General features: G+C 36.5%; 1 protein-coding gene and 2 pseudogenes across 3 annotated transcripts; 1 reads left to right on the forward strand and 2 right to left on the reverse strand.

The window, feature by feature from the left end:
• Window positions 1-1,188: 1,188 nt before the first annotated feature.
• Window positions 1,189-2,459, reverse strand: LOC143615276 (putative inactive receptor kinase At3g08680). Its single transcript, XM_077088444.1, has 3 exons — window positions 2,329-2,459; window positions 1,827-2,242; window positions 1,189-1,727 (listed from the first exon to the last, which is right to left on the reverse strand). Exons 1-3 carry the CDS (start codon window positions 2,370-2,372, stop codon window positions 1,189-1,191), a joined length of 999 nt encoding a protein of 332 aa, XP_076944559.1. The 5' UTR covers window positions 2,373-2,459.
• A 12,745-nt stretch (window positions 2,460-15,204) lies between these two features.
• Window positions 15,205-19,729, forward strand: LOC143616597 (endoglucanase 6-like; annotated as a pseudogene). Its single transcript, XR_013150685.1, has 9 exons — window positions 15,205-15,512; window positions 15,810-16,022; window positions 16,114-16,314; window positions 17,215-17,304; window positions 17,402-17,566; window positions 18,093-18,377; window positions 18,454-18,802; window positions 18,879-18,950; window positions 19,134-19,729. The product of XR_013150685.1 is annotated as an endoglucanase 6-like (transcript).
• A 711-nt stretch (window positions 19,730-20,440) lies between these two features.
• LOC143616607 (long chain acyl-CoA synthetase 4-like) lies at window positions 20,441-26,163 on the reverse strand (annotated as a pseudogene). Its single transcript, XR_013150688.1, has 19 exons — window positions 25,984-26,163; window positions 25,133-25,196; window positions 24,956-25,045; window positions 24,796-24,852; window positions 24,609-24,657; window positions 24,447-24,523; window positions 23,858-23,897; window positions 23,642-23,736; window positions 23,397-23,561; window positions 23,201-23,311; window positions 23,019-23,106; window positions 22,872-22,938; window positions 22,714-22,789; window positions 22,504-22,621; window positions 22,176-22,420; window positions 21,955-22,094; window positions 20,886-21,065; window positions 20,692-20,811; window positions 20,441-20,606 (listed from the first exon to the last, which is right to left on the reverse strand). The product of XR_013150688.1 is annotated as a long chain acyl-CoA synthetase 4-like (transcript).
• Between the last annotated feature and the right edge of the window lie 1,567 nt (window positions 26,164-27,730).

Here is a 27,730-nt window from a genome sequence, read left to right on the forward strand (position 1 = left end):
CATAGTTTCATGATCAATGGAATAAGAAGAAACGAAGAAGCGTTTCCGAGGCATTGATTTTTTGCTCTCCCTCAAGGGCTTATGACTTTGACCATACAAGACCCTTAGTTTAAGGCCATGTTTGGAGTCATGTTAGGAGCCTTTGAAGGAGACTAGAAAATCCATGTTTTGATAGTGTCCAGTTGTTTCATGATAAGCGGGATAATAAGAAACCAAGAATGGTTTCCAATGCGTTGATCACTTGTCATCCCTCAAAGGCTTCTAACTTTAACTATTCATATCCTTTTGTCTCAAAGGTGTGTTCTTTTGGTTCATGTTAGAAGCCTATTGGCGGAGAATAAAAGTTGATGTATTAACAAGATTTCAGTGATAAAAAGACTTAAACGATACTAAGAAAGGTATGAACGTCAATTATTTATACTATACCCAAGTTGCTTATTTGTAATTTCAATCATTCTTAAAAGCATTTTTCGATAGTTATATTAATTTATCCATGTCTCATAGTTTATTCATTGAACAAGACTCAAATTTTAAACAAAGAAAAAAATATCAATCTCCATAAACCACTAATAAGCCGAGTTATACTTCCATTAGTACACGTTATAATCATGTTTAAGATTCTCTCCTCATAAATTCCCACCCAAAGGCCCCATATCATATTTCCCACACCACTAACTTGAAGCTTTTTTAACACATATAAGTTGCATCTCATATTCCCATATCATTCCAAATCTTACCTCCTCCTGGATACATAATTGCACATTACTTTAGCATGGGCTCATGAACGCACATGTTTGACTAATTTGATTTGTTGGAGAGATAAACCAGTGGCACTTTCCATTGTACAAGCAAGATTGGTGGAGTTAGCCCATGATTAATGGTTGGAAAGCATCCCGTCTGTAGCAACCCAATTAACACGAATACCACACGAGTTTATTTTGTTTTGACTTTTACACTGATTCGTTACTTAAATGGAGATTAAGGCTTGCTCATTAGCTAACATCACTGAACTGGTCGTATGGAGTTCAGTATGGATTAAAAATTCTTGTTTTAAGTTAGGTTTGATTATGTACGGTTATGTGTGTGTCGTTGGACCTTTTGACTTTTGATAATGACCATATCCAATAATAATATGAACTTATAATATAAATCTTAAAAGATGTTCTTATTTATTTTTTAGTATATTAATTAATTACTCAAATGTAGTAGTATGTTCTCAATTGAAGGCCTAGCTTCACTTGATCGGTTGGTGCATTCTAATGCTATGTTCCAAACCTTCAAAACTTTCCATCTATCTTTTCCTTCAATAGGGAACTCAAAAAACTCACCTTCTTTAACTATAATATCTTCTTTTCTTTCAAATTCACATGATTGGATCCACTCCATTGCCTTTGGTCCTCCTATAATGTCCAACACGATTAACCCAAAATGATATATGTCATGTTTTTGTGACAAGGGTTCGCGTGGGGATTGGGATGAGGTTGTCTTCTGTTGATGCACGTCAGAAACTTCTATTCCAAGTTGTGAAAAGCCGTAGTTTGAGAGAGAAGCGTTGAAATCGACATCAATCATGACGTTAGAGGTTTTAAGGTTTCCGTGGACATTCATAATCATGTTTCTTTCTCGTGGTGCTTGTGAATGGATGAAGAAAATGGCACGCGCTAAGTGCAAGATTATCTTTAGTCTTTTCTTCCAAGTAAGGAGGGTGCGACCATGTTCTCTTGCCCCTAAAACACTCCACCCCATGACAATATAACTTCAATGTGTATAACAATCAATAGTATCATAGTTAAACTTAAGAAGTATGTAGAAAAGAAAGAACATACCTATAAGTAGATCATACAAACTACCCATTGGGTAGTAATCACATAAAACAAACTTGAACCTCTTGGAATAAAGATAAGCTCTCACCGGAACAAGATAATCGCAGCGTTGTCCAATTGTTGCCAATCGTGCTACACGTTGGCCAAACCCTTTCCTCCTCACACAAACTGTTCTAAACCTTTTCAAAATCCTACATGTACCATCGCAAAACACCAGTTTCTCGGTCACCCCTAACGCGCTCTCTCCCACAACCCCGACAGAAGCCCACATCACATCCTTCAATCTCAACCTATGCCCGCCATCTTTCTCCATGGTGTCACGGTCACATGGCACAACCAGTTCATTTTCCATGCATCCCATGAAGATCTCATCATATTCGCATAAGGAGAGCGATGATTGGCAGCTTCCTTCGTTATACCTAACACGAAAAGTTTATAAAGATCAATAGTTGCAAACTTAGTTCATTGAATATTCAGAATATATAATAAAGGGATATCAACAAACCTAAAGCTTCTTTTGGGCTTGGTGTTTAAAGCTCTTGATAACATAGTGCTTTATTTCTTAGAAATTAGGATGTGGGAGGTGCCCCTTCTGTAAAGGATTAAAAAGATTTTATTGGTTTGCATTTAATAAATATATTTAATCTCTAGAAATAATCGATGTTCGAATTTTGTTGTTTATTGAAGTCATTATCAGTTCATGTATATGTCCAAACTTAAGAATATGCAATTGAATCTAATAACTAATATTTTTATTTCGTTTAATAAATTACAATTTGTATTTTTGTATTGGCGATCTTGTCCCTTGCATAGAGAAAACAAATAAAAGACGTTTAAGGTGACGTAGTGGTAACAATTAATAAAATTTTATGATACCAGACTAATTTGGTTTCTCAAAATTGGTAGCATTCGGTATTTAACAATTTATGTAGCGTTTGGTATGCAGGAATGACAGTAGAAATGGAATGACTCATTACGTGGAAATGAAAAAAGTGATGTTTGGTTGCTCAATAGAATGGAATCATCCATTACACATGGAATCTCATTCCATCAAAACCATTCCTTCTCACATCCCTTCTTTTTTTTCATTCCATTCCTCCTTCATCCTACTTTCTCAACAACACTACCACCTAACAACCACCACCACCACCATTGGCACCACCACCAACTCCGCCGACACCACCACCGTCGCCGCCACCATCGCCACTGCCACCACCATTTTCGTCGCCGGAACTACAACCATCGCCATTGTAGGTTTTTTTTATTTAAAATTACTTTTTTATTTTTTGTTAAAAAACATTTTCAGATAGGAGTGTTTTTATTATTTCTATTTCATTTCTACAATTTTTTTGGATACCAAACAATAAAAATTAATAATTGATTTCATTCCTAAAGGTTAACCAAACAAGGAAAAGGAATGGTAATGATCCATTTCATTCATTTGTCCATTCCATTCCCTCTTCATTCAATTACCTCCAACCAAACGCACCCTTATTGTAGTTTATAAATATCATACGAGTCTGTATCTTTAGATAAAAAGTATATTCTTAAAGTCAACTCTTTATATGAATTTCTAACGATATTCTTCATTTATCTCAATGGAACCAGATCTTAATTTGTTGCGAGTTACAACTATCCCTTACTTTGATATTTCAAAGTTTGTATAAAATAAAAATAGCATACAAATAGGCTGGTTGGTGTGGATGGAGCACAGAAGCGTTAAAGCTTATGTGGTACCCCCCCCCCCCTAATGTCGCCTCACCACGTCGCGGTGTTAATGGGAGAAAAGGGCAGAGCCACCCTTACCCAATCACAATTTTTTCGTTTTTGTTTTCTTTTTTTTTTCCTTTCATTTAATGTTTAGTTAACCAACTCATAACGTGCTAGTTAATGGGAAAGTTAATTTAAGCCCCACCTCCTACATGGCGGTGATGTCACGTTCCGCAACCAACCAACTTATAAGTTGCCCATGTTTCAAGAACCCAAATTTTATTACATTTAGTGTTGATCATTGAGAAATAAAATTCATTTATTTACATTTGTTGAAACCTCTATTCCAACATCTTCATATATCTAGAATGTAAAATGTTTAAAAACTTATAATTAGTATAGTAAATATATGTACCTTTTTACATATTATAAGTTACATATTCCGTGCGTCATTTTCCTTCGCAATGGCCTCCAATTCTCCAAATATGACACTAAACCGGGGCCTCTTTGATTGGCCATTTAAAGTAATTAGCGTCGTTAATACGGGATGATTAGTGACTTGTTCGAGTTAAATCAACTCACGAATCATATCAATTTAAGTTTTACGAGTATCCAAGTCACCTTCAACTTAAAAGTCATCTCGTCAGTGACGGATTCATAATTTTTCATCAACGGAAGAAAAAATACGGATTTTTAAAATTGGTTGGTCAAAGCAGGTCGCATAAAACATATACAACTAGTCCGCTCAAACGTATTGACTTTTGCCCGGTTGTTGAGGTTTCCACCTAGGGGGTTTTCGAGTCAGACTTGAAGCGTCAAATAACTGTGGATGGTTTAAATCTCGTCACAGGTGGACTCGAAAAAGCACGACTCAATAGAAAAAAGTTTCAACCACACGGAAAGATTTGGGCCTTGGGGCTTCAATAAAGGGGCTGCTCTCAAATTGAACGGTCTAGTTAACTTTTAGGGGGCTGCTATCAAATTAAATGGGCCTAGTTTATGCTGTTTTATTTTACAAAATGACGATTTGTAGTTCTAGCCTGGCATATTAAGGAATATACGTGATCTTTAATTTATGTTTCAAGTATTTTACTTTTGTATTTGATTTGACCCTATTTCTTTCGTATTCCAAAATTTCTGACTATGACTTTGTTTAAATCAGTACTTGAATAGTTAACTTTTAACACATTGCTTGCTATAAAAGTATTAATAAACTCTTAGAAGACTTGCTAAATTGATGCAAACGGGTTAACCTGGATCCAGTCCAACCCATCACCCTCCCTAATCCTATCTCAAATGTGTGGCATTTCTTTTACATCTCTTTGATTCACTTAGTAAACGGGTTTAATTCAAAAAAGATTCTTTATTAGAAAACCACGAAAATATGTAACACCTCGTTTGTTCACCAAATGCAAGATGAGCCGCATTAAATACGAAACCAACTTTTAGTAAAGAACCGTGAGGTTCGAATAATCATATAATTGCTAAAGAGAAAGAATGAAAGACGATAAACTATGCCGTTATATAATCATATGTTATAAATAACACATAAATAAATACATTGGTTAAGTATGGTTTTCACAATTTTCTATATAAAATGTACACCATATAACTTACCAATTACCTGTCACTAACAAAAGTTTGATTTTATCAACCATGTAATATAAGATATTATTTTCAAAACGTAATTAGCAATCTTAAATTAGTTGCTATATAGTAGTACCTTTGGCCTAAACAAAATAAATAAACAATATACTAAAGTGTGACTTCTCAAGTCTCCACGTCGACGTCAGCCTCTTCATCGTCCTCATCACCGCCCTCAGCATCTGGCGCAGCCCGCTCCTCGTCGTCTCCAAACTGACCATAGTCAAGTTGTTCGTCCTGATTGGAGTCTTCTATCACAATAGTGTCAGGAGCGGGTCCTTTGGCCACGCCAGAGCCGCTAGCAGGGGCAGCATTCCCCGCGCTATCATCGCCGCCACCAGCCCCTTCGCACTCGTCAAGTAATTTCTTTAGCGCGCCGAGATCGGGCTGGTCAGCAAGCGCGGATATCTGCAAATCATAAGGAAAAATATGAGTACAAAAAGACTTGGAAAATAAGTCAAGGTAATCTCATTAAGGTTAAAATACCTGCGCAAGGATGAGAATGAGAGTATTCAAATACTTCTCCCCCATCTCGGCCATGTCCGCGCAGGTAACGTCGAGCTGATAAGGGTAATCGGATGGGTTCTTCTTCAGCATGCTATACTCACAGCCATCCTTAAACCCTTCAGCTCGTCCCACCAAGCGCGCGGCAGCGTTGCAATCCATCACAAGGGCCTGAAACTCGTCTGAGTATTTCATCGCGTAAGCGCAACGAGTCATACCCTGTGAGATTAGCCATTGGCGATCCTGCGCGAGGGAAGAAACAGACGTCTCAAGAGCAGGAATCTGAGAGTTTAACAACTCAACAGTTTCCTTAGTCTGTTTCAGCTCCTCTTTGTCGGACGCTGCTGCCGCCAAGGCTTCTTCCTTTTCCGCTCGCGCAACATCGAGGGCTTCCTGGCTAGACGCTGCCGTCGCCAAGGCTTCATCTTTCTCGGCCCGCGCGGCCGCCAGCTCCTTTTTCAGGCGCGCAACCTCACTCTCCAATGATGATTTGTCAGTTATAGACTGGACAAGAGCTTGGTCACGCGCCTCCGCGTCCAGCTCCAAGTCGCGCACTCTACGCGCGTACTTGGCCGCGTCCGCCTCGGCCGCCTGTAGCTTCTCCCGCGCAGCCTGTAGCTCATGCCCGCGCTTTACGAAGGCGGTGTTGGCACTTGCTCTGTTCTCGCTGAGCTCTGCTTGGAGCTTCTCAGCTCTCTCTCGAGCATCAGAAAGATGCCAAGCAGACACTTTAGCCTCTTGCTTTGCTTCCGCAAGAGCATCACGTACCTTTACGTAATCATAGCGAAGCTCTTGGGAGGCAGCAAAGAAAGCCGACCCAGCAAACAGATGATCGTTGAGCAAGTCATCGCGAGCGCGGCCCTCCTGAAACCTCTTTTCAGCTGGAGGCACAGAATGAGCCCAGAAGTCCTCACATACACCCATGGACTGAAATGAGCTGTCCTCAGTAATATTCCATCTCGGGCGGTAAATGTGATCGGCTGCCTGAAAAAACACAAAGTAATGATCTAAGTTATCAAAACACTAATATGGAAGTCCGCGCAGCGGAGAAAAAACGAACCTATACCTGCGGGGATGAAGCAGAAAAGTCAGCGCCAGCCCCACGAGAAGACTGCGCCGCGAAATCTCGTGGCGCTACAGGGCTGGCGCGGCCGCTGTCGGAGCCTTCAACTTGAACCTCCTCATACTCCTCTGAAACAGGCCTTTTCTCCTGCGACCTAGAACCAAAATCAGTCTTGCGAGGAGGGCTGCGCGCAGGAGCAGGTGAGGGAGGTCTCGACGCCGCCAGGTCGGCGCGTAAAACGTCCTCCTGCTCCTTAGTAATCCCGATGAGGGGAGAATCAGCGCTTGCAGGAGCAGAAGCAGAACCAACGGCGCTGGCACCGGCGCCAGCAGTGCCGCCAGCAGCTTGTACGCCAGCAATGACTCCTATAAAAAAAAAATCAACAAAAAGAAATGGTTCATAACTTGATCTAAAAGGAAAAAAGTCAGAAAATAAAAGCGCAATACATACCTTGGCGCAACGCCGTTCGCGAGTTAAACATCGCCATGAAGTCCATTCTCCCCTTTGAGGGTAAAACAGGGGACTTCGAAGCGACCGACGGCGCAGCCTCGGCAACTTGTTGCGCCTGAGGTTGATCCACCAAGGTCGCCGGCTCTACAAACATTTGAGTGAGCAAAGATTCATTAGTAATTCTATCAGAATCGCGCTCATAGAACCATAAAGGATAAGCAAAGTATACCTGTCGAAGAGGAAACGGCAGGCGCAACGCCGCTCCCCTTTTCCGCAGCACGAAGGGAGGAGGTAGCGGCACCATACCTCGTGTGGACAGGAGGTCTGCCCACTTTTTGAGGCAGGGAAGACAAGGAAAACGTGGAGGTAAACTCCTGGGTTTTCTCAAGTCCCCTCGCCTGAGTAGGAGGATCCTGAGCAACAGGGGCAACATCTTTCTTCTGTTTCTTACTGGCCCCTGCGCCAGTTTTCCCTTTAGCCTTACGTTTTAGTTGAGGCGCCTCAGCCTCCTCCTCCTCCTCCTCCTCTTCCGCGAGCTCCAGCTCGTAGTTCTCAAGCGCGTCTACAATACGTGCAACAGAAATGTTAGCCAAATTTGGTATTATAAAGGCATAAGCATAAGTACAAAGGATTACCAGGCGCATCGCTGTCAAAGAGAAATCCCAGATCAACAGGGATGAACATGTCATCGAAGCGATCGGGGAAGCCAACCTCCCCAGCGCCCAGCGCGACGGAGCCACCCTCCATATGCTCATCATAGGCGGCGTGGACATACTCCTTGCTGACTGCACAAAACAAGTCAAATGATATCAGCAAAACGAATTATATTCGCGCAGAAGTAATGCAATGAGTTAACTTACACAAGCCGTCAACTTGGATAACGGGCTCAGTCGCGCTGTCAGCCCACCTCCTGCTCATACCAACCCCCACCAGCGCCTCCTCGCAAATGTTCTTGGCGGGGGATGGTTCGGCAGTCAACTTTTTAACCCAGGCGCCAGTTGGGTTCTTGAAGACACCCACATCCGCAGGCGCAGAAGAGATCGCGCGCATGGTCATGCGGATGGGGATCACACCAGCCTTAATGTAAACAAATCTCTCAGACCAGTCATGAAGGCTCTTGAAGGAAACAGTGCAGCACTTGACCTTCTGACTGCGAGGAATGAAGGAGAACCAAGAATCTTGGATCTTTGGCTTATAAAAAAATTGAAAGCGACGAGGGGTGGGCTCCTCGCGCTGAGATTTGCACATGAACTCAAAGTGAGTCATGCGCACGAGTCCAAACGGATGGACTTGGGATATATGAATCCCATAAAACCTAAGCAGCGCACCCACAAACCTTGTCATCGGGAGACGAATGTTGCAGTGGGTGAAAAAATGGCAATAAAGGGAAATATAGCCGGTGGGCGGGTCCGCCGCCGTTTGCCCGGCCGCCGGCAACATGCAGCCATACTCAGGGAGAAAACCCTGAGAGGCGATAAGGCTGTCAAAATCGGACTGCCTCAGCTTACAGGGGATCTCATCCCACTTCTTCACTGCCTTGGTTTTCCCTACCTCCTCCGATGAGGCCTCAGCAGCCCTCTTCCCCTTGCCGGTCTTCTTCAACGTAGACATTACTAACGATTTCACACGGCGATGGCTGGGGGAGATTGTGTTGTCTGAGCTATCAGACATACAACTGTAAAATCGGACAAAGGATGCTTCTGAAGAACAGAGATCTGGAAGCAGAAGACAGGCAATCGGAATAGAAGGAAAGGAAAAAGCTCTGAATAAACAACAAAGAAGATGAAGGATAAAAAACTCAAAACGGCTTGCTTTTATAGACCCAGGAGAGAGAAAAATTGGTACTGATCGGACTTCACGCGCCCCCACTCGCAGGGGTAAGCCAACGCGAGCGCGACACGTGTCCCTGACACTGTGTGAGGGGACACGAAAAGAAACTATACAGGTGCTGCCAGAGTTCACGCGCCACCACTCGCAGGTACGGACCAACGCGAGCGCGACACGTGTTCCTGACACTATGTGAGGGGACATGAAAGGCAACTGTAGCACCTCGAGCACACGAAAGGTCTGACACGTCTCCATCACTGACGCATGTCAGCAACAACCAACCACGTACAGGGACGATTCGTTTTCAACAAAAAGGATAGAATTTCGCGCAACGATGAGTAATAAGAAGAAAAAGACAAACCAAAACTAAAAAAGCAAACTATTAAGTCTAATATCTATCTTACCTCGCTCGCGCGAGACAAGACACACATTAGACTGGGGGGGCTTGAAGAGGTATGTACCCGCCTCAACACGGAGCGAGGCGGGTCAACCCACAAGATATAGACAAGAGGCTTGAAATCAAGACATTATGAAGGCACAAAGCCAAAACCTATGCGCATCACGCATATCACATGTGCTCATGCATCATATGCTCAGGCATCACATATGCTCACGCGTATCACATCTGCGCGTGGCGCATCCGCGCGTGGCGCATATCACATGCTTGTGCATATCACATCTGCGCATGAAACATCTGCGCGTGAGAATAAAGAGAAGACATCGCGCATCCTCAGGATAGGCGCATATCACACATGCACATAATCAACCTCGTCCTTATCTAAATTAGGGTAAGGACAACCTTGATTGTGCACGTCAGACAACCTTCCAGAAGGTATCTTTTTAAGGAATAAGAATATGCTGATGTTGACAGCTGCCAATGAAAGGTGGACAACTCAGCAAAACCCACGTGCAACTAACCAATGAAAAAGCACCAGGTATCCCAAGGACACGTGGCGCGAAGCTATAGGAGGAGGCCAAAAAGGCCCTAATTGGGTCTGAGCCCAATCATTGGAAACCCTAGCACTATAAATACCACATCAACTCCACAAGGAGAGATACACCCTATTACACAGTATTCAGCTATATTAAGCAATACACTCCAATTTCCTTATTCTCATATTATTATCTTCTCCTACAAACTCTTATTCTCACATCGGAGGGTTACCCCAAAGAGGACCCCTCTGTCCCTTTCTGAGGGGTAAGTTTACGGTGCTGTTCATTTTGTAGGTGGAAGAATCCAGATCCCAGAGAACCATCGGTGAAATAGCATAATCACACCCGAGGAAAGTTGATCGTCTACTAGTGAGTCGATCCACGTTTCTTCACCTTCTAAATTCGAAAGGGTTTCCTAAACTTCAAAGAATAAGCAAACTAGTTAAAGATAATTTCTGGCGTCATTTGCGTCCTCATAAATATGGAAGGGTGAGGATACATTTTATTTGTCACCACTTTCTCTATGAATTTCGAAGGAACCTTTTTATATCTTTGAAATTTACATTCTTTTCTTTTCTTTATTTGTAGATACTAGATATAATGCATTAATTTACAAATTTAATAGTAAAAATTGTTTAAAAAAGTCATACATTTTTTTGGCAAATAAATTTATAAAATTAAATTATATATATTAATCGAGTAACCACATTCAAGTGAAAAGTATTAAAGTATGGGCAAACTAATTGGGCTTGAAGTTAAAAGGCCATGTAAGGTTTTTTTTTTGTTTGGTGATCAAACCCAAATGGCCCAAAGCATCTTTCCCAACCCCTTACGGTCTCACCTGTGAGGCAGTGACTACAAAACAAATTACAATTTCTCAACATATGGTGGATTAAAAGTAATATTTTAATAAATTTGTTATAAAATCTTCAGATTTTGAAAGTCAAAACATTTATTAGCAAGCAATTGTTTTCACCTTTCGCTCCATGTCTCATTAACTATAAATATTTGAAGTAAGACTAAAAAGTACAATCATTTGGTTGTAAGGTTTGTCACTAAACCAAACTAGTAGTTGTAAATCATTTTATTTTAACATTCAATACGGTGACCTAGCATGAAGCCTAAATTCTTAGAAAAATAAAATGGAAGACCAGACAGTATGGGGTGGGTCGTTGTTTCGGTTTGGGCAAGACCCAAAATTAAGACTGACAACATAACCGAATATACTTAAAAACAATCCGTCTCAGGCCAGTCCTAAGTAACATATTAGGATTACTTTATTCGGCTCGAATACTGTTCAGCCTACGCAATAGTAAGCAAGTAACCTTTTCTAGCCAAAAATCACGTTTTATCTTATAGGCTTCATACAATGACAAAAATCACTAAACCAATGAAATGAAATAAATATGTTTGTACGTTGTAGGTATGGTCTTGTTAGTGTACGTAGATGTGGGATCGTGCATGTGGTATCACGTGATACAAACCCACACATGACATTACATGCACAATGACTATGAGTCATTGAGTTGTCTTTATCCTTAACCAAGCTTATATAGGGTTCCACCGCACGATGCATTCACCGTTGATAATTTAACCCCATACATTGTCGGTGATTTAATGGCCGGCTAGCTCTCATCTCAATTATGTACGTCTTGTTAAATAGACAAAAGGTTATTAGTGTACGATAAAAAGTTCATTTCAAAAGGTGTTTCTGATTTAAAGTGACACTTCATAAGTTCACAATGTCACATACATGCATCAAGATAGACAGATAGTGTGCTTAAATCACATCTTATAAGCATTATTTTTTTTTCTTGATTATAGTCTCTTTGAATATGTCGTTTTATTCGAATCACTAAAATGACATCTTAACTTCTTTCAACATATCCGAAAGGTCTTCATCGCCCTTTTTTAAAACGTCTAGGCTTCCTTCACCGTCATTATTAGATCTAGCTAGGGATGGCAATGGGTTGCGTTTAGGACTGGTTTAGTCACTCCCAAACCATACGCAGTTAGTAAAGCTCATCCCAAACCCATCGGGTATTTTTTTTGTGTAATTACCACTGAGAATCGGGCAAGCCCGAGGGTTTCTGAAATACCTGTTAGTCTATTAAAATATCTGTCATGTACACCCGACCAAAAACCCATTAGGTAACTATCGGGTTTTGACAAATCATAATTACTCAATTACATAGGTGACTATTAATCAATAACAAAAGAAAATGATTACCATACAATGCTGCCAATAAATAATTAAATTCAACAAATAATTGCTATAATCAAGTTTTAACGAATACCTATTGCTCCAAGTTTCATATGATAGATCTAATTCTACCATTAAAAAAGACAATTCCATCAAAAAATAATAATAAATAAATATATTTTAAGGTATTCTATATGTCGAATTATTAGGTTTTATAATAAATATAAAAATAAGAAATAGCATGTGAGAGATTTTAGAAAATGAAAGATAACATTAAAAAAATGATACCATTAAATATGCTTGATGAGATGTGAAGTAGACGAGAACCACACCTAGTAAACCAATAAAGATACGAAACGAGCTCAATAAAGATCATGATATGTTAAATAATTCATTGATATGTTAAGCTTGCAAAGATGTGTGTGTATGGAAGGTTGCAAAAGAGCATGGAAGGTTATGGGCTCTATGCACTTTGCCTCTTCTTCCTGTTCATACTCCTATGTCGGTATTTATGAATGTTGTCTTATAATATACACATAAAAAAGTTATTTATAAATAACGCCTAAAAGTGTTACTGAAAAGTGGTCATATTTAATAATTTTAAAGTACGAATGCATATTTGTAAATTGTAAGGCAAATAAATTATAACCGGTTTCATGGAACAAGTGTTCCAAAATAGTTTAATTAATAGTTTAGTAAACGCTGTTCCAAAAAAAAAAAATAGTTTAGTACACTTTAGTAAGCATTTACTACAATTTGGTATTTCATTGATGGTTACAAGGAGTAAACTACAATAAATAGCATATGGGAAGCAGATGCATGTCATGTTGACACCTGGTGCTTCAGCTGGCTCATAATCCCAACGCCCGTCTTCTTTCTCGTGATACGCAACGACGAGTTCCCGCCAGAAATATCCCATTTCACACTTTATCATCACTTTTTCTTATGATTATTTTGTAACAATTACAAGTTACAAAATATTAAATAAAATAAACTTGTAGTATCTATATACCTTGATCATCTAATGACGCATGTATACACAACTTTAAAATATTGTTTTAATACCTTTTGGTTTTAAATAATAGGTTCAAAAAACGTAATTATACCAATAAGAATAAACGTGAAGATAAAAAAAAAACAGTTATACCGTAATACCTAAAGGAATGATATGTCAATTTATTTAGCTAATTAGCTATGATGAATTGATGATTTGTAACGAGGGAATAAAGAACTAAAAAAGACCAGGGAAACATAAATGGAGGAACCAAGTAAAGAAGAAAGGACGTTTAAGAATAAAGAATGAAAACCAGCAAAAGGGTCTAGTTAAGAAAGAAAAGGAAGGAATAATACATTTTTTTTTTTTCTCAAGTTTTGGTGCAGGGATCATTTGATTTTGGTATTTTCAATGATACTAATATCGATTGATATCAAACAGATAAAATCGATACGATATTAAGTTTAAACTTTCACTCGTTTTCGATATCAATATTTTTCGGTATGATGTCGATCTCATATCCCTAATATTTTTTATCTATTAAAGTATTATGGTAGACGAGACGGAGCGCCCCAAATATAGGGGCGATGCCAAGAGGTACCGGCGGGAACACCGCCCTACCCTCCTCGATACCAAACAAATTTCACCCAGAAAGGGGAAGTGGCCCAGAGTATCCCTAGTGCACAACGGGTAATATGACCGTTTGAGAATGGTCAAATGTTTAAAAAAGATAAAAGTTTACATCATATATTTAGCCATTGTTCAACCATTTTTAACACAAAATTTCGTTCTTTCATCCAATTCACTCTCTCAATCCACTTAATTCTTTCATCCGATAAATCCCTCCGAGAGCACGAGTGATTCCGTGGACCGATGATGAAGAGATCGCTTTGGCAAAGGATACACGTGTAGAAAAACAACACACAACCAGAGAACTATTTTTTGTCAGCAGTTCTAGCCGATTTTCAACAAAATGGTGGTTTAGCCGATCATAGCAAACATTAAATTTGGGCAAAGTGGAGGAATTTGAATGGCAAGATTATGAAATTCTATCAATTCTACCGAGCCGCAACTACGGAGCAGCCCATAGTATATGCTTTTTTGAGGCAACACGCTAGTACCGTAAGCAAGTTATGAACAACAACTTTAGTCATCTCGCCTCGTGGGATGTTCTAAAACATCATCCCATGTTTGTGGTTCCAGTTGCGGCTGCGGCTCCAATTCAACATCATGACTCGACACCAGCGAATCCGATAAGTATTAGCGGAAATTTCCTACATCAATCATCAATGAGGGGAAGATGGCTTGGTCGTGATCAACGTTTTGTGTTTTCAGGACAGAACCGTAGCGACTGATTTACAACAAAAAATTTTAGAATTTGAGAATAAACCAAAACCATGACATTTTGAAGAATGTAAATCGTATATACACACCGAGCAAATAAATATATGTTTATTCGACCCATTTTTAGTATTCCATAAATGACCCGAACGATAGTATATGAGGAACATAACCACTTGTGATCACATGGAAGAGAACTAGATCTTTAGACGATATATTGAAAACACTACTCGAGTGAACATCACTTTGTGTTTGGTCCACCCCGAGTGACTTGAGACTTGAGAGATCATTATTGTGAAAAACGATCGGTAACTGTCTCCCTACAAGACATATTTATTATACATCATTATTGTATGTTGGCATATTTTTGTTCGTAGTGTCTTTTACATAATCTTGTGTCCCCCCTACTTTACTTAATAAGTTAAATACATCATTTAAAATTGGTTTTGTATTATTATAAAAATGTGAAAAAAACCACCGATTTTTGAAGTAAATGAAAGCCAACAAGCTCACATGCGTTACTCTTTTTCGCTCAATCGCTCACCTGTTCATACTACAAAAAACCATAAATTCTTCAATTTTCCCAATAATTAGATTTTATAAATATTAATAGACAAAATATTTAATTTAATTTAATGCATTAATTAGTCATATTTCCCTTCATCTCCTCCATATATATACAAGCCCATTGTTCCATCTTCTTCCCAAACTCTCCATCTCTCTCCTCACTTTCTCTCCCTAAAACCTGGTGAATTACAGCAGCATTGCCCAAACTAACGAAAACCCACTTCAGTTTGGTTTTTGTTTAATGGGGAAACTAGTTGCATTCTCTCAAACGGCAGTTGCTCTGTTTCTGCTTCTCGGAGTTGTACCTTTGGCTTTAGCAGGTGGACATGACTATGGTGCTGCTTAACCAAAAGCATTTTGTTCTTTGAAGCCCAAAGATCTGGTTATCTTCCTTGGAATCAAAGAGTTAAATGGAGAGGCAATTCTGGACTCTATGATGGCAAAGCCAATGGGGTAATAATAATAATATTATTATTAGTTATCATTATTTTCTTAAAATATAATTTTAAATTAATATAGAAAAGTAGTGTTTATGTTAACACACAAGACAAACGGACAGAAACTGTGTTACTAGCTCTTTTTGAATTGCAAATAAATTATTCTTATAAATTCAAAACTCATAATAATAATAATTATTAAAATGATAATAACAAATTTAGTTTTTAGTCGAAGTTGAACATGGGTTTTTACTTTTTTTTTTAAATTCTTAAATCGTTTTTTTTTTTAATTTATAATTTTGAAATTTTGAAGGTGGATTTAGTCGGAGGGTACTATGACGCAGGGGATGATGTGAAATTTGGGCTACCAATGGCGTTTACAGTGACAATGATGTCATGGAGTATATTGGAATATGGGAATCAGATGAGTGGGAGTGGTGAGCTTGGTCATGCTATGGATGCTGTCAAGTGGGGAACTGATTATCTAATTAAAGCACATCCTCACCCTCATGTTTTGTACGGAGAGGTAAAGTACCAATGTTTGATTTCGTGTTTTTTTTTGTTTTGACAATGTTGTTGAGTGTGTTTGTTGGTGCTAATTTTTTTGGTTAATGTAGGTGGGATATGGTAACAGTGACCATTTTTGTTGGCAAAGGCCGGAGGATATGACCACGTCTCGATATGCTTATAGAATAGACCAAAATAACCCTGGTTCAGATCTTGCCGGAGAAACTGCCGCTGCTATGGCGGCTGCTTCCATTGTCTTTCGTTGATCTAATCCGGCTTATTCTCGGGAGCTTCTCACCCATGCTAGCCAGGTCTTTCACCACTTTTAGCTCTATTCAGTTTTTAATTTAATATATAAAAGCAACAGTTAGACGAGTTAAGATGAAACGAGTTTTTGCTTGTTTTGGCTTGAATTTGGCCCGAGCTTAGTTTATTTTGATCTTTGTTTTAGAACTTCAATCAATTTGTGAAAAAAATTTCAAGCTTGAAATTGTTTGGTTTATTGTTTTCTTATTTTTGTTCATTTTATGCAGGTGAATTTTTATTTATTTATAGTTGTAATTCTTTTGATACTTTTATTATTGTTTGTTATTTTTGGACAATGTATGTTTTTTTATAAAATAGAAACTATATATTTAAAATGTTGAATAAAAAATGTAAAGTTACATAATATAGTAGTAGTGCGTAAGTTAGCAAAAGACAGGTATGCGTTAGTTAGCAAAGTAGTTGGTGTGAAAACAGTTACTGTTATTAACTTTATTACTTGGCAGCTTTTGGCTGTTTTAAGTTAGCAGAGGTAGCTTGGTGTATATGTGTTCACTGTTCTATAACGTGCCTTTCATAGAATAACTCATTTATTTCGCCTTTAATGCATATACTAATATTCATTTTATTATCAACATTACCTCCCTTGAAATAGAAATTTAAGCTATGGAGTTGATATGCAACATTTAATGCGTTGGTTACAAACCCACAAATAATTAAATAAAAGATATTTATAGAATTAAAAATTTGCATCGTAATTTATTCGGCGCACATGTTGGGTCATAAAAGTGTTGGTATAATTGCTATCCAACACGACACATTTAATCACTTACTGTCGGTGGTAGTACCGTACAACACAACACTGCATCTGATATTATTTCAATATTTTGGTATTTCCTTTTTTACCCTTGCATTGTGTCACTAATTACATCTCTTTTTCTTTTCAGCTGTTTGATTTTGCCGACAAGTACAGGGGCAAATACGACAGCAGCATCACCGTAGCTCAAAAGTACTACCGGTCTGTCAGTGGCTACGCTGTACGTAGATTACAATCCCTCTTAAGTCTTAACTACCAATTTTAACTGTTTTATTTTTTACCCTTTTGACATTTTTTGGTATTTTTTAATTTGGCAGGATGAATTGCTTTGGGCAGCTGCTTGGATGTACAAGGCAACCGGCCAAGAGTACTACTTGGATTATCTTGGTGAAAATGGCGATGCGCTTGGTGGGACCGGGTGGGCCATGATCGAGTTCGGTTGGGATGTTAAGTACGCCGGCGTTCAGACTCTTGTTGCTAAGGTATTGTTACAGCGTTGTAAATGAATTGAGTCAAGCTTGAGATTGCATGACTCAAACTTGACATGTCTTATTATTTTAAAACTTGATATCTGTATCTAAGTAGTTTTTGAAACTCGAGCTCTATTTTTTATTTTTTAGTTCTTTTATTTATATAGACATATAACTATTTTTATATCTTTTAAGCACAACTTTTATCCAATATATTTAAGTATATGAATATTTTAGTTATTCTTATCATAATTTGTATATAATAACAATAATTATGTGAATTTATATTTAATATATCAAATAAATGTTATATAAATAACAGGTGTGTTTAGGACTTGCGATCACACTGAAGCTTACCATGGTCGAGCTTGTTTATTGAATACGCTCCAATACATGCTAGAACATAAACTCAAGCTCATTTAAGCCCAACGCGTTTACTCCCTTGTTGATTATAAAATGTTCATACAATTATTCTTGCATTCCTATAATATATTCAAAAAGGGTATTAAAGATTTGTTTTATGATTGATTTGATGCAGTTTCTAATGAGTGGTAAAGCCAACAGCCATGCTCAAGTGTTCGGAAAGTACCAAGAAAAAGCCGAGTCTTTCATGTGTTCATGTCTTGGCAAAAGTAGTCAAAATGTTCAAAAGACTCCTGGTGGTTTAATTTATAAACAAAGATGGAACAACTTACAGTTTGTCACAAGTGCATCTTTCCTACTAACAGTTTACTCTGATTACCTAACGTCGGCCCGAAAAGACCTACATTGTTCTTCAGGCAACATCGCTCCCTCGGAGCTACTAGTATTTGCCAAATCACAAGTAAAAATATTCACCATTTTTTAATAATTTGAGTCATTATGATTAAAAAGTGTCTAAAAGTTTGTAACTTTTTTAGGTGGATTACATTCTTGGTGACAATCCAAGGGCAACAAGTTACATGGTTGGATATGGGAATAACTACCCACAACAAGTTCACCATAGAGGGTCATCTATTGTGTCGGTCAAGGTTGACCCGTCGTTTGTTAGTTGCCGAGGTGGTTATGCAACGTGGTTCAGTAGAAAAGCGAGTGACCCGAATCTTTTGACTGGTGCCATTGTTGGTGGGCCCGATGCTTATGACAATTTTGCTGACCATAGAGATAATTATGAGCAGACCGAGCCTGCTACTTATAACAACGCACCGCTTCTTGGTATTTTGGCTAGGTTACATGGTGGTCATGGTGGTTACAATCAACTGCTTCCGGGTATGGTTGAAGTTCGGTGCATTTGATGTCATTGTTTAAGGTTCTTTTTATTAAACGCGTTTGGTATTGTTTGCAGTTGAAGTTCCTCTTGCTAAGCCTATTGCTGCTCAACCAAAGGTTAATCCAGTTAAAGAATCACCTTTTGCAGGTAAAATTTCAACCTTTTTAGATTATAGTTGCATTCTTGAATGTATGATAAAAAATTGAAATCTTTTTTTATGGAATCATGTTCAAAAACCTACTATTTTCTTTGATTAATTTTAGATGAAAATGTTGATTTTTCTCTACCATTTTTTAAAAAGTGATTCAAGATTCTATGCTTTGTTTATAGCTCCAATTGCTATTGAACAAAAGGCTACAACTTCATGGGTTGCAAATGGGAAAACATACTACAGATACTCGGCCATAGTGACCAACAAATCAGGAAAGACAATCAAGAACCTTAACTTATCGGTCTCCAAACTCTACGGTCCTTTATGGGGTCTAACCAAGAGCCCAAGTGGATCATACGGGTTCCCAACATGGATTAGCTCATTAGCAGCTGGGAAAAGCATGGAGTTTGTGTACGTCCATTCCGCTTCACCCGCACAAGTTTCCATCTCCGGCTACACATTGGTGTAATTCAAGCGCGAATGTGAGCATTAAACGAATTAAATTGAGATAGATTTTTTAGGTGTTAAAGATTGATGAAGCCATACAAGAAGCTACTAATGGAAGTGGATTTATAGTTGTGATTTTTAGGTTATTTAAAGTTTTTAAAGTGTGAAAGAATGGAGGAAGAAAGGAGTGAAGAGAGGAGTTTAAAGAAGTGCTCATCCTCTTTCTCATCCTCTTTGATTAGCATAGGATATGAATGATATAGGTTAGAGTTGATTGTTTTCACTTCAAGTTAGCTTTTTTAAGTTATCTTCACTTGTTTTTGGTGTGGTATGTGGTGAAAATTTGGAACATTTCAAATTGTAATATGCACATGGATTATGCAACACATCTTGTGTTCCTGTTATTTACTTGTTTATTGCCTTAAATGATGATACAACCTGCACATAATAAGAAAAACATAGCAAACAAAAAAGTGACTTGGATTATTGGTTACATTCATGATTCTTCTTGTGTTTAATAAATTTATAATTAAAAGCATAGTCATATTAAAACATGAAGAATCTTTGTATTCAAGATGAGGTTGTAGATGAAGAAATATGATTTTAGTTTTAGCTGAACATCTTGTTGTTTCATCATTAGTTATGATTCAGTATGAAAATGTGAATGAAAGCATAATCAATCATATTTAAAACATGAAGAATCTTTGCTTGAGAAATTTTATTTCAAAACAAACTAATTTGCCCAAAATTGGAAGTTCCAAAGTAAAGTTTTTTCAAACAATCTCAACTATTTGCTTTGTGGTTTGCTAACTGTTGCTCTTCTCTTTTAGCCTTTGGAATGATAGCAAAGCTTACATGAACGTGTACCCAACACTGATTAATATAAGTTTGTTATCAGTAGGTTTAACTTAATCAGCTTGTCAACTGCTGGCTTATGTTTATAAAAGGACAAAAAAACACAAAAAGCATGTAGTTATTTTAGTTATAAAAAAATAATAATAACAAAAATCATAAAACATGATTTGTCTGACACTAAAATATTATTACATACAACACATGAACTGTACAATCACGCAGAGAAAAAAAAATATAGGATTCAAAACAAAATGAAAGCAAAACATTAGTTACGCAGAGAGGAGAAGATATCATATCTATGTCGCGATTCACTTTTTGTTAATAGTCTTGTACATGCTATCAATTATATTCTGCAAAAAGACGAGATATATTCATCAGAAACCGATACAACAATAGTAATAATAACAATATCAACAATAATAATAATAATAGTACCTGGTAATATTTGAGCATCTGGGGCCTTTTCTTCTTGAATGTGGGGATCAAAAGGTCACGCTCCATGTCAAAAGGGACCGGGTCAAGATGAATAGCTTTCACAAGCTCAAAACTTTTTAACTGCAAGACACAATCGAACTTAAATATACAGAAGCATTGATATACTATAGTCTTAAAAACAAAAGAAAAATAACCTTTCTCTCTTTTCCAATTCTAGTGAGCTCTCCCAGTATGTATTCTTTAATCTTGGGGTTTTCACATAAAGAATCAAAATCCCCAGAAATATTATGTGATTGTGCATAATGTTCTATCGCTTGTTTATTCGGGTTCACAACAACAAGACAAGACTCGAAGCTGTTCCCGTATACCCATACCTGAAATAGCAAGTAAACGTTTCTTCATATCGGCATATTTCATGCACAACTCGGGTTTAACTTTAACCGAATAAATAATCGGAACATGAAGGTATGTTTGTTAAGAAAACAAATGTGTTCATGTTCATATATGATTGTTCACTAGTACAAACGAATGGTTCATGAACGTAAACGAACAAAGGTAATTGAACATAGATGAATGGATATAACTAAGCTAACACCAATTAAAAAGTGACCGTGAACAACAATATGTTGAGCCTAAAGAAAACAAACAAAAAAAATATACTAATTGTAATGGTCCTAAAAAGTACAAAATAATCTTATAATGAATGTAAATGGACTTGAACAAACGAACATGAATGAGCGTAATGAATGAACATATACAAATTTAAATTAATTAAACGAAACAAACGTTCACGAACAGAAATGAATGAACCCCACAACAAGCTTTGTTTCGTTCATTTATTAAATAAATGAATATAAACGAACTTCCAGCTGAACAGTTAAGAACAGCTCACTAAACGTTTGGTTTTGTTTATAGGCCTAGTTTGACCCCGGCCCCAAAGCCCGCTAAGCTCAAAGCCTACCCCCCCCCCCCACCCAAAAAAAAAACGATCCTTTTAATTAGTATTTGTATTATTATTCATAAAAAATTATTTTTTTATATTTTTTTTGTAATTTTATGAATAATGGTTTATATATTTGTTAAATTAATTAATGCTATAATTTACGTTTTTCTACTTTTATCTTATGCTTTTATATTACTAGTTTAAAATAGAGCTCGATTAGGACTGAATTTTTGGTAGAAGAATAGAGATTTCTTAAGACCGCGCTTTTGCTCCCGGGCCCAGCCCTGGTTAGGTTGACATCCCAAATTTAAAATGCATACCGCATCAATGTCGGGAACAAGTCCATAAACATTCTCTAGATTTTCAACTGCCACATATTCTCCTTGTGAGAGCTTGAAAATGTTTTTCTTGCGGTCAATAATTTTCATGCTCCCATCCGGTTGCCACTCACCAATATCACCTGAAACATAATATATGCATGTGTATATATAAATAAGTGAGATATATTTATGTACTAAGAGCAAAATATATCAATGCCCACGTGTATGGAACCATCCATCAACTAAAACTTCTTTTGTAAGATCCTCGCGCTTGTGGTACCCTGAAAACAAAACGTCCCCTCGGATGCATACTTCTCCCTGAGGTTTGCTTGAAAGTGCATCATAATTCATCTCGGGAACCGACACCAAACGAGCATCCAAATTTGGACAGGTGGGCCAACTGTACCCAACATATCCATTTCGTTTGGCATCGAGACAAATGATCCACCACAGGTTTCTGTCAAGCCTGTATTGCAATTAAAACAAATTAATAAACTGAAACGAACAGGTCAAATAAGTCAAGCATGTCAAAAATTGACTAAAGTGTACCATATCCTTGAAGGACATGTGCACATGTAACTACTTTCAGGTAAGCTTCTACATGTGGAGCTAATGGAGCACCGCCCGATAGAATAATGCGTACTCTCCCTCCAAGCCCCTGCTTAACCTGCAGAAATTAAATAAAATGATAAAATGAGTCATGATAATATCGCATGTTAAGCGAACAGGGGCCAAAACAGAAGAAAAAATATATATTACCTTACTAAAGACGATTTTATCACTTAACGGAGATGCCTTTGAATGTTCTTTCCCTGCTTTCATATTATGTGACTTGCTGCACAAGTTACATCATGCAAATACAAATGAACATAGAAAATAATGTTTAATCTTAGTTCACATACTATAGTAATGCTTACTGTGAATATGCCAGATTAAATAACTTGCGTTTGATAACACCGCCAGCAGAAATCTTCTGTTGCAAACCTAACAAATTAAGGAAACTTATTAATTATCAATTAACATGAATATTATACAAAGGAACAGTGTGACTAACAGCAAAATACCTGAATAAATTCTATCCAAAACCCGAGGAACAGCACAGAAAATAGTAGGTTTCAGCTCCGCTATGTCTTCAATCAGCAATTTAACATCCTGCATATAATAATCATCAAAATAATTATATGTATAATGTATGATACATGATACCTCTACTAGAAAGTAAAAAAAGATTTACTAATCAGCTTACCCCTCGCCAAAATCCTATAGATGCTCCATGATTGATAAAACACTCCTCAATCAACCGATCAAATATGTGTGCGAGAGGTAGAAATGAGAGATAAACATCTTGTGTATTCAGCTGAAAAGTTAATATTAAGCGTAAGTATGAAAACAGCCTGAAAATAATAATCAATATTCCATCAAACAGACAGATGAGAACTCACTGATACGTTTGCACTATCGAGCAGACGATTAACACCAGCAATAAGTGTTACCATGCAGTTATTTGAAATTCGAACACCCTTCGGATCACCAGTTGTTCCACTAGTGTACATTATTGTACATATATCACTTTTCTTCTTAAGTGGCAAATCAAAGTTTTTATCACCCTGCAAATGATAAATTAGAATAAATTAAAGAAGAGTCCATATTAATAAATATAAATAAGGTAATTATAAGAAAAACATACCAATGACAAGAACTCATTCCATGAATAAATTGCCAAACCAAACTTTTCAACTTGTTCTCTTTGTTCATGAGTAACTTTCCCAAAACTCACAATTGCTATAAGAAAGAAATGCATATAATATTAGTATGTATAAAATGCGCATATATATATATATATATATATATTATATGTTTAAGAGTTAAAAATTTACAAAATTAGACATGATGAGTAACTTACTTTTCAGATGGTCTCCAGCTTTGGGAATTACTTTTAACAACTGAACAATCAACAAAAGTTTATTAATAATACAATTCAAAAAAAAAAAATTTTTAGGAGTTTTTATTTTCCTAAGGGTGTAAACAAGCTTAGCCACCCGTAAGCTACTCGAGATCGGCTCACTAAAAACTTAAATCGAGTTGAACTTAATCCAGCTCAAGCTCGAGCCCAAGCTCGAATTTTTATTATGGCTCATTTAATAAACGAACTCGAGCCCTAGCTTAACATATCGAGCTCAAGCCGGCTAGCAAGCCTAAACTATCATTTTAGTTATATAATTTTTATTTAATATATTTTTATAATAACTTTTCTATTTTTAAACATATGATAAAAACATTAAAATAATATATATTATATATAAATATTCTAATTATAGATATGCGTAAATAATTCTAAATAAATAAAATAGTGAAATAATTAATAAAGAATAAACGAGCCAAGTTCGAGCTTGACAAACCACTCAGAAGCCAAGCTAGATCCAAGCCCTCTTAAATTAGAACAAGCCGAGCTTGAGCTTGGGCTCAGCTTATTTACACCCCTACTAAATTACCTCAGGGATCTTTTTCTCTTCTGCAAAAGCAATTGTAACCTCAGCATGGCAAATAACAAATTCTATCGCATCAGCACCTATGTGTACAAAAAAAGTTTAATATTCAATAGCACATATTAAGAAACAAATCACAGATACAGTAATAACAATGAATACACTTACCTAAGGTATCGTATAAAGGTACACAGTACAACCCATGTGCATTACATGCCTGGATTAAATTGTGAATGTAAAAACAGTAATCAGTTAGCCACGAAAATAAACTATAACTAACATCTAGAACCGAATGTACATGTGACAATAATAATAATAATAATAATAATAGTTTAAGGGTGACAGTAATTATTACCTCCATGCTCATAACCCATTCTGCACAATTGGCACCATAAATCCCGCAGCGTCATTCCTACATCAACAATAAGTTTCAGTAAGCATGAATACTTATTTATTAAGTAAATGAATAAGTAAATAGATTATGTTATTGTAAGTGTTATCAGCAGATCACTCACAGGTTCAACACCGCACTCACGGATAGCAATTCCAATGCGTATCACCTTGTCATATACTTGCTTGTATGTCAACCATACATATTTTCCATGCTGTACGGTTAACAAGAGTACATATTAGAAAAGGTCTACAAAAAGTCAAAGAGAGCGAGGGAGATTAAAAAGTCAAAACCAATATACCTTTCCATTCACAAATTCGCGGGTACCAAGCATTGGGTTATTCGGGTATTTATCAACTGACAAGCTGTATAAGTACCAAACAAACATTTTAGAAACTGTCACAACAGTAAAACAGATATCAAGGAACACAAACAGAAAATCAAATTCAGACCTTTATAACTTATAACATAAATAAAGCAAAGCATCCACAGTATATTTTTCTTTTGTTAAGAAAATATTCTAAAAGCACATGATCAGTAATACTTTAAACAAAAGGTGAATGAGTTCAACTTTGATTACATATGTTATCTACATGAATGCATATTCTTAATACGAATTTCTGCCTTTATCATATGTCTTTTAAGTGTAAATGATTGTGTCAAAAATTGATCTTAGACGTAAAGCGTATCTAAAAGTTAACTTTATCATCATGGTTTTTGCATTTGTGATACATTATGAACAAAAGGCGATCTATGAGGAAAAAAAACTTGGAAGCAATATGATTTTGTCGCGTGTTCTTAGATATCAGATTGTTTATTTGTTTAACAATTGCATATAGTCATAAAAAAATAATAAGGAGCCAGATCAAAGAGCATATAGCATGGACTCATGTGATGAGGATCATGTTAGATAACTTTACAGCTATTAAAATCAACTACTTGTAAAATATTTGCCTAAATAAATCAAGTTTTGAAGTTTAACGGCCCAAATATGATGACAGCATCATCAAATAACCAGAATCAAAGTCAACGTAAAGTAAAAAAAAGTCAAACATGATTAAAATCATTACAGCCACAACTTAATTCACAAATTCCGTTAAGTAAACATAACTAGCAGTTGTCATAAAATGAAAGATGTAAAGAAGCACTGACCGGAAAATATCCCAACAGGACTCTAAACCTGGAACCGGAGCCGGAAAACCGTCCTTAGCAAACACACTGCGGTAAACCGGTCCAAGTGACGGACGTCCGTCTTTGGCCGGGACTGCTGGCTCCACCTGAACGATGAACTTCTTCTGCGGCATTTTCCGATGGATATATCTACGTGTAACAGCTTATTTGGTGGCGGAGGACATTTTGTTGGTGTTTTATAGCAGCGTGTGACGCTGGCCTGGCTTGGTTGACTGTAGAAGAATTTTATAAGCCTCCATGTTTTACTTTTTTTATTATTATTATTCTATTTAACTTTAAAATAATATAAATGGAACAAACATCTCTCTTTTAAGATTTTTATCCTAATCTATATATTTTATTTTAAATATATATAAACGAATCCTTCCTATTTTCTCTCAAGGCACCATATTATTTTATTTTATTGGTATGGGTCTCACCAAACCTAGATTGTCATTAAATGGGTTATAACATCTCATTATATTAAAAATTAATCTCACCAAATATTTGATATCAAAATCTCATAAAATAATGATATATTAAAAATTAATATCTGATTAAAAAAAGATATTATTTATAATTATAAAATAATTTTATGGTAAAAGAAATAAGCGGATCATGAGTCTCAACATACTAGATAACTTTTAAGCGGGTTATAACATCTCATTTATTTATAAAACCCTTTCACCATCAAACCTAAGTATATTATTAATTTTCTTTCAATAAATAAAATTAAAATACAAAAAAATATGTAAATATTAGGAAACGTAAAATGTAAAACAAACCCGTAATCAAACCCTAATTTAATTTCTTAATATGATTTAGTTACATTATCGATTCTTTTTTCTTTTAAGTTTAACTTGAATGAAAATTTTCACAAAATAATATCCAAATTATAACAAATGAACATAAATGAATAAATATAAAAATTAAGTAGATAATTCATTCAACGTTTCATTAAAAAATGAACGTAACCCAACATAAATTAATTAAAATATGTTCAAGTATATTATTAACTTCTTACAATAAATAAACTAAAACCAAAAAAATACATTCACAATATTATAAACGAAAATATTTGAAACGAAAAATTTAAACATCTCCGTAATACGAGGGATAAAATCTAGTAATATATATTAACGAAAACCTTTAAAATCTCTCTGGTTGCTTCCTAAATTATCTCAAGTCACTAAATTGTATTTGTAAATGGAGACTTCTCATGCATTTGACCCGAATTCATGGATATGGGTCTCAACAAACCCAGATAGCTCTTAAATGGGTTATAACATCTCATTAAATTAAAAATTAATCTCATCAAATATTTGATATGAAAATCCTATAAAATAAGGATATGCTAAAAATAAAATCCGATTTGTTTTTAAAAATAAGATATTATTAATAGTCATGGGTCTCACCGAACCCAGATAGATTTTAAACAGGTTATAACGTCTCATGTGATTTGTTAATGTGGATAGCTATTCGTGAATTTTGCTTTCATCTCAAGTATACATTGAATGTGTAAATTACTTATTTAATTTCAAATTTTCCCACATCTATTTATTTCATTTGTTTTTTATTACTTTTGATGGTTAACTTAAACAATTCGTTAGAGACCCGACGACCAGAGAGCAGCTAAGGTGATTTTAGTTGCTTAACCGGTGACTGGTCGTTGGGGTTTGAGTGAGCTGATAGTATTTATGTCTCAGCAGCTCAGAGGATGATATATTAA

The sequence above is a fragment of the Bidens hawaiensis genome, unplaced genomic scaffold, assembly GCF_021521415.1.
Source record: "Bidens hawaiensis isolate Kalapana, Puna unplaced genomic scaffold, B.hawaiensis_p1.1 tig00002306_1, whole genome shotgun sequence".
Classification (NCBI taxonomy): Eukaryota; Viridiplantae; Streptophyta; class Magnoliopsida; order Asterales; family Asteraceae; genus Bidens; species Bidens hawaiensis.

Coding starts and splice junctions, on each gene's coding strand:
- LOC143615276 (XM_077088444.1), bottom strand. CDS start 2,372: ATGTTATCAAGAGCTTTAAACACCAAGCCCAAAAGAAGCTTTAG. Junction 2,243..2,328: donor AAGCCCAAAAGAAGCTTTAG/GTTTGTTGATAT, acceptor TTTTCGTGTTAG/GTATAACGAAGGAAGCTGCC. Junction 1,728..1,826: donor TTTGTATGATCTACTTATAG/GTATGTTCTTTC, acceptor GGAGTGTTTTAG/GGGCAAGAGAACATGGTCGC.